General features: G+C 45.5%; 1 protein-coding gene across 9 annotated transcripts in view; it reads right to left on the bottom strand.

Annotated features, from left to right (window-relative positions):
• The window catches only part of PDE8B (phosphodiesterase 8B), a 267553-nt gene that overhangs the window by 86198 nt on the left and 166145 nt on the right, over positions 1-15210 (bottom strand). For 8 of the 9 annotated variants that reach the window (XM_045062413.1, XM_045062408.1, XM_019835832.3 and 5 more), the window contains exons 8-10: positions 12290-12430; positions 10664-10752; positions 8510-8570 (exon numbers count right to left, since the gene is read on the bottom strand). In XM_045062413.1, the coding sequence (XP_044918348.1) occupies positions 8510-8570; positions 10664-10752; positions 12290-12430 (291 nt within the window). The remainder of the gene's footprint in view (positions 1-8509; positions 8571-10663; positions 10753-12289; positions 12431-15210) is intronic. The other variant, XM_045062402.1, reaches the window with a different exon arrangement.

Below are 15210 nucleotides of genomic sequence, written 5' to 3'. Positions count from 1 at the left end.
CCTCCACTCCTAGCTGTCCCCAACGTGGGCTAAACACCTACTCCCATGGCAGAGAGGACGCGATAAGGATCACACAGTGCAAAGGAGCCCAGCGCATCACTGCGCAGGGTGGACAGCCCCAGGCCTGTGGTCCTGCTGAACACACAGGGCCAAGTTGCTCCAACAGGGTGAAGGCACTTGTGTCTTCTTGCTCCCCCACCAGGCTCAGTGTGGGTCCGCGTTGGCCAGAAAGTGCCTGATTCACCCTGGGCCTGGTGAGCACGGTGATGCCCTCTCAGCTTCAGACCCCAGGGGTACTTTCTGAAGCCTGTCATGATGGGCTACGGCAGCCAGAACCAATGCCCGCCATGAAGCTGTGTCTCTCCTCTCCTCTAACTCAAGACTTTCCCACACATGTAATCCTATCTCTCCATTCTCAGGGTCCCTGCCCCCCTCGTGCTCCCTCTCCCTGCCATGACCTCCCACTCGTCTGCACCCTCCGACACTTAGCAGGTACTCCACTTATGAGTGCTGAGGGTTCGGCAGTTCAAATGTAGTTCTCAGGGGGAAAAATGTGGTTTTGCAACATCGGGGGACTTTTTAAAAAATAGCTTCATGTAAAAATGTACTAAAGCTAAATGGAAAAATGGTGTTTACTTAGTGGCTTTATCAAATACATTAACAATTATTTGGAGCACCTACTGTGAGTCAAGTACATGTGTATAAATTCAACATCATGCTAATATACTGATTACATAAAAACCATTTCTAAATGTGAGTGGCCACTTCCCGGGATGAATGAGGTCATGTTTTCCATCGCAGTTCCCTTTTTCTCCAACTGTCTTGGGAGAACATGGAAAATACATTAGAGCATGTGTGACATGTTAGCTACATACAGACCAATACTCAACACATAATACTAATCTGGGACTAGATAAAAGCTTCATCTTTAATCTCCTATGCCTTTCAAACGTTACTGTGTTAGGGTTTTCATAATAACTAGTTTTCATAATAACTTCCCTATGTCTCCTGGGCACACACAGTGGGGTCCCTGCCCCCAGGTGAGAACTGATCCAAAGCAGGATAAGATTAAGAGTCCAATGGGCAATGCAGAAGAGAAGCAAAACCATCTCCTCATGGCAGGTGCAGGGGAGGCTGCAGGCTGGCAGGTTCTGGAAGTTTTCTTAGAGGGAGGAGAAGCTGGGTAGAGTTCTAAAGAACAAGGAAGCTGCAAACAGTCCATGCCATTAAAAACATGAGACAGACCTCAAATCCTGGGCATTTAGTACAAATTCAAACATATTTATCACTAGCAACGAGCAGAAAGCAGACTGTAATTCTGTCTGTGCTTGTTGCCTGCACCAGACATTTCTCTGTTTTACAGGGAGTGCCTGGGCTACAGGACTGTTTTAGTATTGAGGAGCCTATTCTGCCACGCCCTAGAGGAGAAGTCCAAAAATCATGAAAAGGCTGATTATTAGCCCAGCCCCCTGCCAGGAAGGAAAGGACCGGAGGGAACAGAAGTTGGCAAATGTGGGGAGAGTAGAGGCCTAAGAGCAGAGAAGGGCAAGGACAGACCTAAGAGAAAGCCAGTCTGGGGCTGCGGAATGGGGATGGGCCTTGTGGCAGGGGGCGGAAGGCTGTCACAGGACAACGCACCTGGGGTTCCTGCTGTCTACTGGGGAGCTCTAAGAATAAGAGCTTTTTGCTGCAGCTTAAGAACTAATGAAAGGTGCCCCCACAATTCCCCCAAACAAAAGTGTTCCCTAAAGGCCTGCTTAAGTGCCCAGCAGATCATCTTCCCATAACAGGGGGAGCATTGCCAGGGGCCTGGAGAATGGGTCTTAGCCTCATCTCTTGGGAGGCCATCTGCTGCCGGTTCACTGGCTGAAACCAGACGGTGTGCTCAGCTTGTCAGCCCCTGTCACCTGTGAATGGGAAGGGGGATTCAGGGTAAGATTTGACAGGGGAGGGAATGGCGAAACCAGCTGCCTGACAGAAATACAGTGTGAGCCACAAACGCGAACTACATGTGTCATTTTAAATTTTCTGGCAGTCACATGAAAAAGTACAAACAGGCAAAACTAATTTTAATGATATTTTAGGTACGATATGTGCAAGTATCATTTCCACATGTCATCAGTATAAGACTATGATACTTTTAATGAGATCATTTACATTCTTTTTCATACTGTCTCTGAAATTTAGCACGTGGCTTACACTTGGAGCGCATCTCTAGCCACATTTCAAGACTGGACATGCAGCTCTAGGGGTCCCCTGCAAGGCAAGGTCCCCATATTCAGGAGAGGAGGGCTGGATGGCCGCCACAAGCGAAAAAAATCTTTTCCGACTAGATTTAACCCAGAACAGACCCTACTGATGAACCAGTGATCCAACTTTATAGTATCAGAGCCTGACAGCCATTCATCCTGTCCAATAGCTCTTCAACCTCAGAGTCCCATCAGAATCATCTGGAAGCCTTGTTAAAACAGATTGCCTAGGCCCACCCTTGGAGTTTCGATTCTGTTGGTCTGACTTTGCAATTATAACAAATTCCTGGGCTGCTGCAGCTCCAGGGGACTACACTGGGAGAAACCACTGACCTAGCCTAACCTCTGGCCAGTGAGCGACCTCCCCAGACAGCTTTTCCTACTGAGTGCTCAATATACTATTTGATTACCTCCCTTAGTGATGAACTCACTAGCCACAAACTACCTAGGAGCTTGGCCCATTCTGTTAATTCTTTCTTATGTTGAGCTTAATCTGATTCCTTAAAATTTTCCACTGTTTTTGCCTTCAGGGCCTAGTCCCCCCGTCCCCACACAAAGCCTTCCCAAAAGGGAAGACCTGTTCTTTCACCCTTCTTACTCCCTGCCACTCTATACCCTCTGTATCTTGTCTTAAGCACTTTTGACAGGTTTAGTCATACGCATTATAATTGTAGTGAAGTTCTATTTTTTTTCCTAATTTTTCAATTTCAAGATTAAAGAGCATTACTATACAACAAAATAGGAATGAACCCCAAAAAGTTCATCTCAAAGCAAGAATCCATCACTGCAAACTTGGACAATTCAGCCCTCCTTTCTGCCCCTATTATTCTCAAACAAGTTACACAGATAAAAGTGCTTTTAAAGCAGTGACCCCAAACGTCTGTCCCCAGAGTGATGTTGGGATGTTACAATGCTCATATCAGTCTGCAGTGGAAGAAACAAGTGTTTGTACTAAGCAAAACTTATTCAAGTTAAATAGCTATTCTTCATTCAGAGATTATGTCCTTCCCTTCTTTTTCACTGTTGAAACAACTTTTCTTCCCTAAAACGAGGATGTGGAGGTGGTCACTAGAATTCCAGTATTCCCTCCCTCCCCTCCCTCACTACCGCCAGGTCTGGAAAGTCCTGTGCAAAATGCAGGTTAGACTGCTCTCATTCTGTTCTCCTTCAGCCTTTGTCTCAGAACCTTGATGAGCCAGAGATCAGCATGCCACCTCAGAGCCTGATCAGGACCTTCCCCTGCTACAACCTAGTGGAACGGGGAATATTTTCTGGAGCTGTTCATTGGGTGTCTGTGCTCCCTAACTTCACACACACACACACACACACACACACACACACACACACACACACACACACACAACGACCTTCCTCTTAATGGACAGGCAACCTCTGCACCTCTCCTGGGATTCTCCATGACCCGTGAGTCATCCATCCACGAGAAGAGGGACCAGATGATCCGAGCCCAAGGACACAAGACCGCCAGCGGCACCACCACCCTCTTGCCCCCTGGCTTCCCATACTCTCTGCCAGGGCTCCATGCCTGCGGCATGTTGGCTTCTGGGAGCACTGGGCTCTCCATATTCTCATGGCCAAGGCTTGGAGGAAAAAGCAAGAATGGGGGACGCACTAAGGGTGGGCACTATAGGGATGCCTGTGGTGAGGCCCCTCTGCTTTGATGATGCCAGCTTAGGAAAAGCTGGTGTGAAGCTGGGATCCTAGAAGTCTCCTTTCCCAGCATGAGCTTGACACCTGGAGCATGGTGGCAGGTCCCCGAAATTCCACTTTGAGTCATGCATTTAGGTTTGGATTTAGACCTCGTGAAAAGGCAAAAGCATTAAGGAAACAGGTCCTCACGTCTTACTGCTACACAGAGGTTGAGACGGGCTCTGCCCCAGGGTGCAGGGTTGACAGGAGGAGGCCATTTCTGGGATCCCAGGAAGAGTGCACCTGGCCTAGGAAGGTGGGTAGTTCGAAAAAGAAAATTACCTTCTGGAAATGTGGTCAGCAAACTTTCTCTGTGAAGAGCCAGAGAGTAAATATTTTAGGCTCTGTAGGCCACTAGGTGTCTGTTGTAACTTCTCAGCTGCTGTAGCGCGAACGCAGCCACTACGTAACACAGAATGCGGCTGTATTCCCACATGACTTTACGTGTACGACAGACCACATGTGGCCTGTGGGGTGTGGTTTGTTGCCCCTTGTCCTAGACGACACCTAAAAACACTCTAGCCAGTCTCCTTTGGTCCTGCGTTCTCTGTTTCTCCTGCTCTCAGTTCACACCTCCCCTGCACGGCACTCTAGAAATGCATCCTGTTTATCGGTCTGTAACCCCCACAGCTTCTGGGGCAGAGACTGTCCCTGGCACCAGTACAGGTGTTTAGTACATATTTGGGGAGCAAGTGTGTGTGGTGGAAGGGGAGACGGTATTTACAGCAGACAAACCTCACTGACCACTTCCAGCCCCTTGGCAAGAAGCTACAGGGCTCACACAGGAAAAGGGATTTTTGCTGACGACAAGCACTACCAGGAGATAGCATCCTGGCTTACAATTTCATTCCTTGTTAAAATGCAAACCCATGGGCGGATCTTGACGTCAAGGCTAACATCCCAGAAATCAGCACAGCCAGAACCGCCTTCAGACAGGCTGCTCCCACCTCTGGGGAGCCCTTCCCGTCACAGACTCATCACCATTCACTCCAGCCTCCTCCGATGAGGAGGAAAAACACTGTGGCCAGCCAGAGACATAAAAATTCTTTGTTATTGGAAAATCTAAGTGTCTCTCCAGGCCTGTGCAGCACCATTAGGTGACGTCAATGGCTCAGGGTATCTGAGCTCTGCGTTTCCACTCTTCTCAGAACAGCAGCTAATTCACGGCAATAAAGATGTTTCTATTTACAGCATCAGAAAAGAGGTGGCCCTCTTTTCTGTATTCTGCACCCCTAAGTCCTGTACTAAGGGCTTGCCTGCTCTCCCTGGGAAGCAGGAAGGATTTGTAGGTGGCAGGAAGCCAGGACCTAGACATTCAATTCCATTCAAGCTAACCATCGGCCAAAGGGCCCACTGTGCATCAGGCAGCATGGGCCCCCAAGGACAAGCACAGCCTGGTGACCGCACTGGAGAGGAGAGGGCATTAAGGCACACAAACAGCCATGATGACGGTGGGGGGTGACAGATGGGTAGAATGTGGGCACACGTGGTTGTGGGAAGACCGGTGACAAGGAGGCTGGGGGTCCGACTGAGAAAGAAAGGAGGAAGATCAAGCATCGGCTGGTGGGGGAAGGCTGTGCTTGATACTGGCCACAAAATGTACTTGGCTCGTCTCTGGCATGAACACGAATTAGCACAGGTGGGCCTACACCGTGCATAGCAGCTTCACAGCCCATGACAGGTTGGCTTGCACTGCGTGGGTTCAGTGGTTCGTCTTTCAAGAGCCACCAGGATGTCTCCCCGCCTGTCACCTCTCACCCAGATCTCTTTCTTTCTCTTGGAATGTGTAAACTTTGCTATTGACAGAATCTACTTTTCTATGAAAGTCAATTCCCTTCCTTTCCCAGATGTCTTAGTAGTAAATGAAAACTTCCTGATTCTAGGTGAAATTCTCCATGCTGAAGGAGGCATTTTATGATGAATTAAATACTATGAAAATGTACGATTCCCTTCACTAGTCCAGAATATTTTGCTAGAATAGCCAAATCACTCTTGAGAAAGAACAAAGCTGGAGGCACCATGCTCCCTGATTTCAAACTACATTACAAAGCTGTAGTGATCAAAAGAGTACGGTGTTGGCATAAAAAAAAGAAACATACATTAGTGGGACAGAAGAGAGAGCCCAGAAATAAACTCACATATATATGGTCAACTAATTTATCACAAGTCAACAATATACAACGGGGAAAAGACAGTCTGTTCAATAAATGGTACTAGGAAAACTGGACAGCCACATACCAAAGAATAACACTGGACCACTATCTTAGACCACACAGAAAAATCAACTCAAAATGGAAGAAATATTTGAACACAATATCTGAAACCATAAATCCCTTAGAAGAAAACATAGGGACTAAGCTCCTTGACACTGGTCTTGGTTATGATTTTTTTGGATACAACAGCAAAAACAAATGCAACAAAAGAAAAAATAAATAACTGACACTACCATCATCACACTAAAAACCTTCTGCATAACAAAGGAAACCATCAACAAAATAAAAAGGCAACCTGCCAACTGGGAGAAAAATACTTGCAAATCATAGATAAGGGATTAGTACCCTTATCTATATATATAATATATATATAATATATAAAGAACTCCTACAAATCAAAAGCCAAAAAAAATTTTTTGATTTAAACACTGGCAGAAGATCTGGACAGACACTTTTTCAAAGAAGACATAAAAATGGCCAACAGGTACATGCAAAAGCGCTCAACATCACTAATCATCAGGAAAATGCAAATCAAAACCACATTGAGATATCAATTCACATCTTTTGAAGCGGCTAGTATCAAAAAGATATGAAATGTCAAGTGTTGGTGAAGATGTGAAGAAAAGGGCACAGGTGCTATGTAAAAACACTTTGGAGGTTCCTCAAAAAATGAAAAATGTTACTACGATATGGTCTGGCAATTTACCCCCGGACATTTATCCAAAGGAAACAAAAACACTAACTCAAAGAGATATATGCACCGCCAGGTTCACCGCAGCATGGTTTCCATTAGTCAAGACACAGAAACAACCTAAGCATCCACTGATGGATGAATGGAGAAAGAAAATGGGGTCTCTCTCTCTCTCTGTCTCTAATACACACACACACACGCGCGCGCGCACACACACACACACCACACACACACACACACACGATTATTCACCCATCAGAAAAGAAGGAAATCTTGCTATTTGCAGTAATATGGATGGACCTAGATTATCTCCTAGATATCTTAAGTGAATTAAGTCAGACAGAGAAAGACAAATACTATATCACTTACATGCAGAATGGAAAACAAAAAACTGAATGTATAGATACAGAGAACAGGTTGGCTGCCAGCGGCAGGGTGCGGGGATGGAGAAATGGGTTAAGGGGTCAAAGGTACAAACTTCCACTTATTAAGTTATGGGGATATAATGTACAGCATGGTGACCACTGTTAACAATACTGTAATGTAAATTTGAAAGCTGCTAAGAGAATAGGTCTCAAACGAAGACTTCATCACAAAAAATGTTTTGGAATTATGTGTGGTGATGCATGTTGACTTGTGGTGATCGTTTTGCAATATATACATGTATCCAATCATTATTAAAAAAAAAATCAGGCATGAAGACATGAATACCTTCAATGGACTGAGATACCAGCTGAAAGCCCACCACAGGCTCATGGCACCCAGGTTGGACTCCCCTCCAGGAGCTGCCTATTCATGGGGGAGGAGCCTGGGCATCAGCAAGTCCTATCACCCCAAAGTTTCTCTCCTTGTCTGGCCAGCCTCCACTATCTGATCCCAAACTTTCCAAGTCTCCAACATGCTCCTCTAAAATGGGTCATGCCCCAAAGACCTTCATATCCTTTCAAGACATTATCCCTTCTTTTAAAATCTCCATCCATGTCAAAGGCCACATTTTGTGTTTTCAAAAATAGATCACTAGTAATTACGTATGTTCAGGGCTTTTTAACCAATAAACCTTAAAGGATGAATGAAAATACGCATAACCCAATAATAAAAGTATAAGAAAGAAAATTTACCAATATCAGCATTGTTCTCTATGACAAAACTACCTTTATGAGTTCTTAAATATAGCAACTTATTAAAATTCTGTTATTCCAGAAGACAAGATTCTAACGTATTGTTCTGCATGGTGTAATGGTAAAAATAAACAGTACTAATAGTACTAGTTTTTACTAACTTGGAATGATTGTTTTTGATATGAATTGGTGAGAATGAAATGCTCAAATACATACATGCTTTTCATTCAAGAAATTATGATAGAAAAGGGGGACTTTTTTTATTTAGAAGAAGAATTTTATGCTCTCATGAAATACATTAGTCTTTAGTCGCACAGCCACAGGCTAAATCCTAACTGCTGTACATTACTAACAAAGCAACATAAGCCTGCAGGGAATTTTTTTTATCTACTATTTGTCTGTCAAAGGAGCCTAATTTTGCCATACACCTCCTAAATTGGCAAGTACAGTAAGATATGGATAAAGACACGCAGAGAACAGTAACATGTGGTCAAGCTGACAAAGCAAAAGGAAGGAAACTGAATACCATACCTGCTTATTATTGTCAGTGGTACAACACAGCTTCTTGAGGGAGACAAAATGCCTAATTTTCCTAATAACATAAATTATCAGTTATTAGTGAGTCAGATAGGAGATGATTCAACAAATCAGCAAATGAAAACATCAACAGAATTTCTTAAAGCAAAACCCCAGGGTCCATTCTAGGGCACATTTAAATTTCAAACACAACCTAGTCTACGGAAAACACATTTTTCATACACAGCCCACACATGCCTCCAGAAACTGGGCTTCCCTTTTAATCACAGTTGGCTCAGAAACACTTTCCTAATGGATATTTCATTTTGCAACTGACTCCTGAAGCTTGTCTCCCAGATATCTCCAGCGATAGGATGAAATGCTCCTCGAGAAGTTGGTTTTAGTTCCGCTGACATGAATAATTTTACAGCTTATATAAAAAGCAAAAGACTCATTTGGACAATGACCAAATTACATGGCTGCTGTTTTTATATTAATGTTCCATATTCTTTCACAGCATGGTCATCACAATGATGGCATTTTTCAGGCAGAGAAAAATCCTCTTATTTCAAGGTTACGGACAGAATCCCAAAACGGCCTACGGTCTTGCTCATTACCACAAGGGAGACCAGAAAAGGCTATACAGCTCCCTGCACAAAAATCAGCTCAAGGTAGATTTGGTACCGAGAGGGGAGCCAGGAATTCTAGAGGGCCATGTGAGATTTTATAGGAACAGGAATGAGTCTCCTGTTTCGCTCTCTTTGATTCAGTTTTCTCTGGAGGACTGAAGAGAGTATAGAAAATACTGGTTATTCTGTAATAAGCCTCAGTAAACAGGAAGAGATAAAATTTCCCTACTTTTAATAAGAATTTCCTTTGATAATGCACTGTCTACAAGTGAGGGAAAAATAACACTGCGTCTAGACAAAAGAACTTCCCACTTATCTGTAAAATCAGAGAGATAAGAAAAATTCATTCTGACAGAAATTACCAAGCAAAAGTGTCTCCTCTGCCTTGGCCACCTAAGAATTCTGGTCACACACACAGAGTGAATCTTAGCTTAACTTTTCTGAGAAGATGGTAGCAACGTGACAGCCATCATGGCCTCTGAGCACAGACTGTTAGTGGAAATGGCCATGCCAAGGCCACCAGCTCAAGGGGCAGGGGGTGGCAGGGGAGGCCTCTCTCTGTGCTCAAAACCCTTGTCAGGCCTGCCAACGCCCCAGAGGGAAGCCAAATGTCAGAAAATACGAGATGATGGTCTCTGAAATGAGGGGTAACAATTTCAAAACTTATCAAACAAGTACAATTGGAGAGGAAACAACCTAAGACATTTAGCTGACTTTACAGAATGTTTTGTTTTCTAACCACCCAACAATTTGGAAGGTACTCAGGTAGTCTTACGAGTCACAGGCAGGACTCACCACTTCTGGTTACTGGCATGACAACTGCTACCTCTTCTTTTTCCAAAACATCACGTGACAGCATGGGTCCCTTGTAAACCATGCTATGAAGCTAGTGTTGACCTTCAAGGTGGTTTACTAGAGGCTCCTCAGTGGCGTACTTGTTCAGGGATCCTGTTTGGCTTTGTAAACCCTCTCACAAAATTTAACTGAGAGAAGGAAAAGAAATTATGTATTGACCTTCTCTGATAATCTGACATTAAATGGAATCTTATCACCTGATTCTGGCCAAACACACCTTTATCTATGTAACCATGACCTCCAGGACTCTCTTCACCTTGTGGAACAAGCCGCGAGTCAGCCTGAAGAGAACCACTACAGAGCTGGTGCCTCAAGGGGAGAAAGGTGGCCCCCAGCGCAGGGCTGAAGCCAGCGAGCCTTGTTGTTTTGTTGTTGCTATTATGACAGGGGAAAGCCTAAACACAGCTCCTTCAGAGGGTAGTGAGGATAATGGAACCATAGATGACAAGGCGGAGGTGGGCAGCTGGGGAGATGCTTTGTAAAGCCCATAAGCGAGAGAAGAGAGGGAAAGGGAAAGCCACGTCTGGAGGCTGTTGCCAGCCACATGGGTCTGTCCACAGTATATGCTATGTATAGCCCAACCCCACCGTATGAGTGGGTCTAGTGCTTACATTGGTATTTCAATATGCAAACCCAATGCCCACATGAGCCCTTCAATTAAAAGAGTTCAAGAGTTCACTCTCACCCTCCTTGGCCAATCACTGGGGTAATCTTCACGTGCTGCTGGATGCTGTCCCCGGATTTCCGTCTGGCATAGTAAACCCCCTGCCACTCCTACATGGACAAAGAGAGCTCTTAAAATCCTTCCATTGAGGCTAATGGCTGCTTCTTCAGAGGATCTCATCAAGTTGAGCAATAGAGTTCCCACATGCTTTCATTACATTCCACAAAACATTGCTTTATCATTGTACCTATTGTAACACTTATTACCTAAGGCTCGTGGTCACCCTGCACTAAGACCCCAAGACCAACATGTCCGCCTCCAAGATGGCCCCTCAGGATCCTAGGACAGTTGATGAGTGGGTAGAGCTCTGCTCTCAGTCCTATGGGTCTAAGGGGCACCAGGTCAAGGGATTCTGATGGGGTCTTCTTTCGAATCTTCACAGCAACCTGTAAGCTTGATATTATCATCCTTAGTTTTCAGATGGGCAAACCAAGGCTCAGAGATTCTAACTAACTTGCCCACATATACAAAGTGGAAAATGTGGCTCTAAGTTCTTGTCTCTTAATTTACCTTGAAACCTGTCTTCTTACTTTCTACGGGGCATCCTACCAAGACTTCTCTGGGATTCGTCTGGCTCCTAGCAGTTTCTATGAAGTTAAGGAGAGTGTGAGCATTCTTACTGTCTCTGGACCCCAGGGAATTAGCTCATCAAGAGCCTGGTGGTCCCTCTACCATGTCTGAGAGGAAGGAGATAAACCAGAACCCAATTTTCTCTTCAGCCCGTTTCTGCCCCCTCCCTCACACGAGACGGCTAACTGGTGTGCCTCTTGGGCCACCACGCGTGTGGCATTACCACCCTGGCAAAATTTTCTAGAGTACTTGATAATGTCCTGATTCCTTTTCAGTCTCACTGCCCCTATTGTTTAAAAATTAACGTTGGCTGTCATATACAACCCAAACGTATTTTATTCCTATAAACAGTCCCCAATTAAAAGAACACAGTGCTCATTTCACTATTTCACATCAGAGAAACCAAGATGAAAGATATAACTACGTGAACGCATTCTGAATGCTTAAAAGAAAATGCACAGGGATTTCCAGCTGCCGGAGCCACACTCCATTTCCGGAAGAGAGGGCTTCAGGGAAGCTTCCTGCCACACTGACAGCCCTCTCTTTGGCCGCTGGACAAACTGACATGACAGGGAGAAGTGAGTTGCATGTCTCTACTCAACTATGATCAGGAAAGAGAACAGAAAAAGGGAAAAGTGACCAAGAACAGGGCCCACATAGATATACGGATACATGTACTTCCAGTTCCCCCAAACAATGGACACACTAAAAACACACAACAGCCCTGTGGGCAGAACTCTGCTCAGAGGCAGCAATGATACTCCAGCAGAGAGAACGAGGACAGATTCATGGAAAGGATAAACTCTCCTTACACAAAGTCATCAGGTTCTACATCATCGTAAGTGCTTGATTCACTTGTATCCAAAATTAACCTCCAACTTGACTCATTTTGCCAACATAAGAGATCTTTCACTTAATTATCATGTCATCAAAGGAGCCAATCTTAAAGACGTGACATAAAACTCAGAAACAAAAATGCATTGGGGAGGGGTTTGCAAATCTGTCTGTTGCACCCACCTTGCCCTTCTTGATGCACGTGTTGATGGTGTCAAGAAGGTCTGCCCGGTTCTTATCACTTTTGGGCAGCTCGGCGAGCTCTTTCCCCAGGAGCTCGCCTTTGTGGTAGCCCATCATCCTTTCAAAGGCTGGGTTGACGTACTGTGAACAGGAGGTGGTTAAAGGTCAGTGTGGGTATGCTGTGTGCCCTCAGGAGTGCTTGCTGGGACACAGAGGAACATGTTGGAATATCAAGTAAGAAGTTCCCTGGATGAGCACTCTCTGATGTGGGTGCCGACTGGTCTCTGTCACTTCAGTAAGCCCCCTGGAGTCGCTGCCTCACTCCTGAGCAGCAATGTATTCATTCACCACCCCAGCGCCCTAGTTCTCTCTGGGGCATTGGAAGAAATTCCTTAGCAGACAAAGAGCAAGAAGTCCTCATCTAGTAGAGCCAGCCTCTTGTGGGCCTTACTCATCCCCAATCGGCCAAGAAGAAAACAGTCAAAAAATAAAAAGGAGTTAGAATAAAAATGAATTGGTTGAAGAGGTTGTGGCTTCTATTAGTCACATCTCTACAAGGCAGAGATTTGCTCCCTCATGCCTCCTTTCTAACTGCCACTGCCTACTAACCAATGCTATGGCTTGGGGCCACTTCCCATCTCACCTCAACCATAAATCTAGTTAAACAGGTTGTGCAGGAGGCAGCCCTTTCAGTGCTGGGCACATGTGGGTGTGAGAAGAGGCCACCTTGGCACATCTGGAGGCCAGCAGACTCAGAGGCTTCTTTCTAAAATTCTGCCCAGGGCCCTGGAATTCAGAGCTATTTCCTTGCCTGACTCCCAGGTCCCATCTCCACCCTCCAACTTCTTCTCCAAGAACAATCTACTAGATGAGAAGCTGAGTAAGGGAGACGAGAAAGACAAAGAACATGGGGCAAATGTGACCGTACAGCCTCTAGGTCATGGATTTCTTTGGGCATCATGTACATCCATCTGCTGCTTCAGAAACATGCTTGCAAACTATAATCATAATCACTCTTGCACTCCACTATGACGATAGTAAGTAGCCTGGTGATGCAGGGACACTTGGGGAGCTGTTCCCCTGCGAACAAACCTCCTACTAACACAATTAAACTTGGGAGCTGGAGAGGTTTGGAGGGTGCTCTGGAGCCTGAGCACGAGGCCTTATGAGGCTGACAGAAGAGTTGGGGTGGTGACACTATCTTCAGCGATCTCCTATCACCACCCTCCTGGGGCCAGGCAGCAGGCTACTGCTCACCAGGTGGGCCTACACCTGCGTGCTGAACTCCCTGTACTTCCTCCTCATCTGTAGGCCTCTGCCTACGTGTTCTCTCCCCTCACAATGCCCCTCCCCAAATCCATGCCCTGCCAAGTTGGATTTGTCCCTCCTCCCATCTCCTCCCCTCCTCTAGCAAGCCGCCCTTGACCCCATGCCCATTCTGAGCTGGAGCCACTTCTATAGGCTCCCACTCTGTGGGAGCCCACTCTGTGCAGGCTTCCAGTGACTTCTCGCACTCAATCCAAGTTTTTATTTATCTCTCTCCCCCACTAGACATAAAAATCCTCCAGGAAAAGCCTACTTTGGATTTATCTCTGGATACTCAGGACTGTTTAGTAAATATGTGATACATGTATTGGTTTCCTTGTTGGCCAAATCCTCATACATTTCCATGTGTGTTTATTCTACCTTCACTATTCAGTTGCAGATATGGGTACAAGTCATGGCCCTTTGTTCATGCTAGGGTTCCTGTAACCTCAGAATGCAGCAGGTACTCAAACATAGACTCTGGAGCCAAGGCACTCAAGTTCAAATCCTGGTTCTGCCAATAACTAGCTCCACGACCGTGGGCAAGTTACTTGTCCCCTCTGGTCCTCAGTCTCTTCATCTGTAAAATGGCTACAGTAGTAGTTCCTGGCTCATAAAGTTGTTTTAAGAAATAAATGAGAAGGTGTAAAATGCTTAGTGCTGTGCCTGGTATATGGTAAGCTTTGTGTAAATGTTTTAAAGCAAAGAGTTGAGATGGATGGATCGATGGATGGGTATATATTATTCCTAAATTTAAGGGCCATCACCTAACCTCTGAACATGCATAGTCACACAGAGGCATAAACCCCTCAGGGGCAGTGCCTTGAGAAGGACTCTGGTAATGAGTAAGAATATATGTGAAATACCCTGTCCATGAGGGCTCCTCTTGAAATCCCTAACACAAATGTCATTTTATTTCTCTTTTCCCTATCACATCCTCTATTCAACTTCTTTCCCCTTGTTTTTGAGTTTTATATTCAGATTGCCAGTAGGTTTTTTCAAGGGGAAGCCTGTTTCCTCCTGGTCACAGTAAAGGTGGGCAGGGGGCGACTCCACCACATCACCCCCTCCCCACCAGAGATACAGGGTCTCTAACCACCAGATGCTCACCATAGAACGAAGGACTCTGCTCCCTGTTCAAGGAGTCATCAGACGACAACTGGGGAAGGCAACTGGAGAGCAGGGAGCCCCTTCTCCTCACTATAGAAATCACAATCTGGCTGCCCACTGTCAGAGGGGGGTGCAAAGCAGATGCGTTTCATGTTTGGAATGCATTGTTCAAGTCTGGACAGAAGTGAGGGGGATGTGAGATTTGCACTTGGTCGGTAGCAAACATGTCTGGTTTCTCTGCAGTCCAGGATGCACACCTGTGTGTGCATAGGTGGGCACTAACAGCAACCAGAGGAAGCTTTCAGACCCACGGCAAGGAACAGCCACAAAAACAGATTCTGGAAATACAGCCAAACACGGAACCAAGAGGGAAGGCTTTATAATCAGAAAGACATGGCTACAGATTTTGGTTCCAATACTTATTACTGGGGCTTTCCTTGGGTAAATTCCTTGACCTTGCTGGGCCTCAGTTTCCCCCATCAGTATCACGGGGCACTTGTGTTTCT

Source organism: Felis catus, chromosome A1 (genome assembly GCF_018350175.1).
Source record: "Felis catus isolate Fca126 chromosome A1, F.catus_Fca126_mat1.0, whole genome shotgun sequence".
NCBI lineage: Eukaryota > Metazoa > Chordata > Mammalia > Carnivora > Felidae > Felis > Felis catus.
Note: the sequence above shows the minus strand (reverse complement) of the source record. Positions and strands in the feature narration are given on the sequence as shown.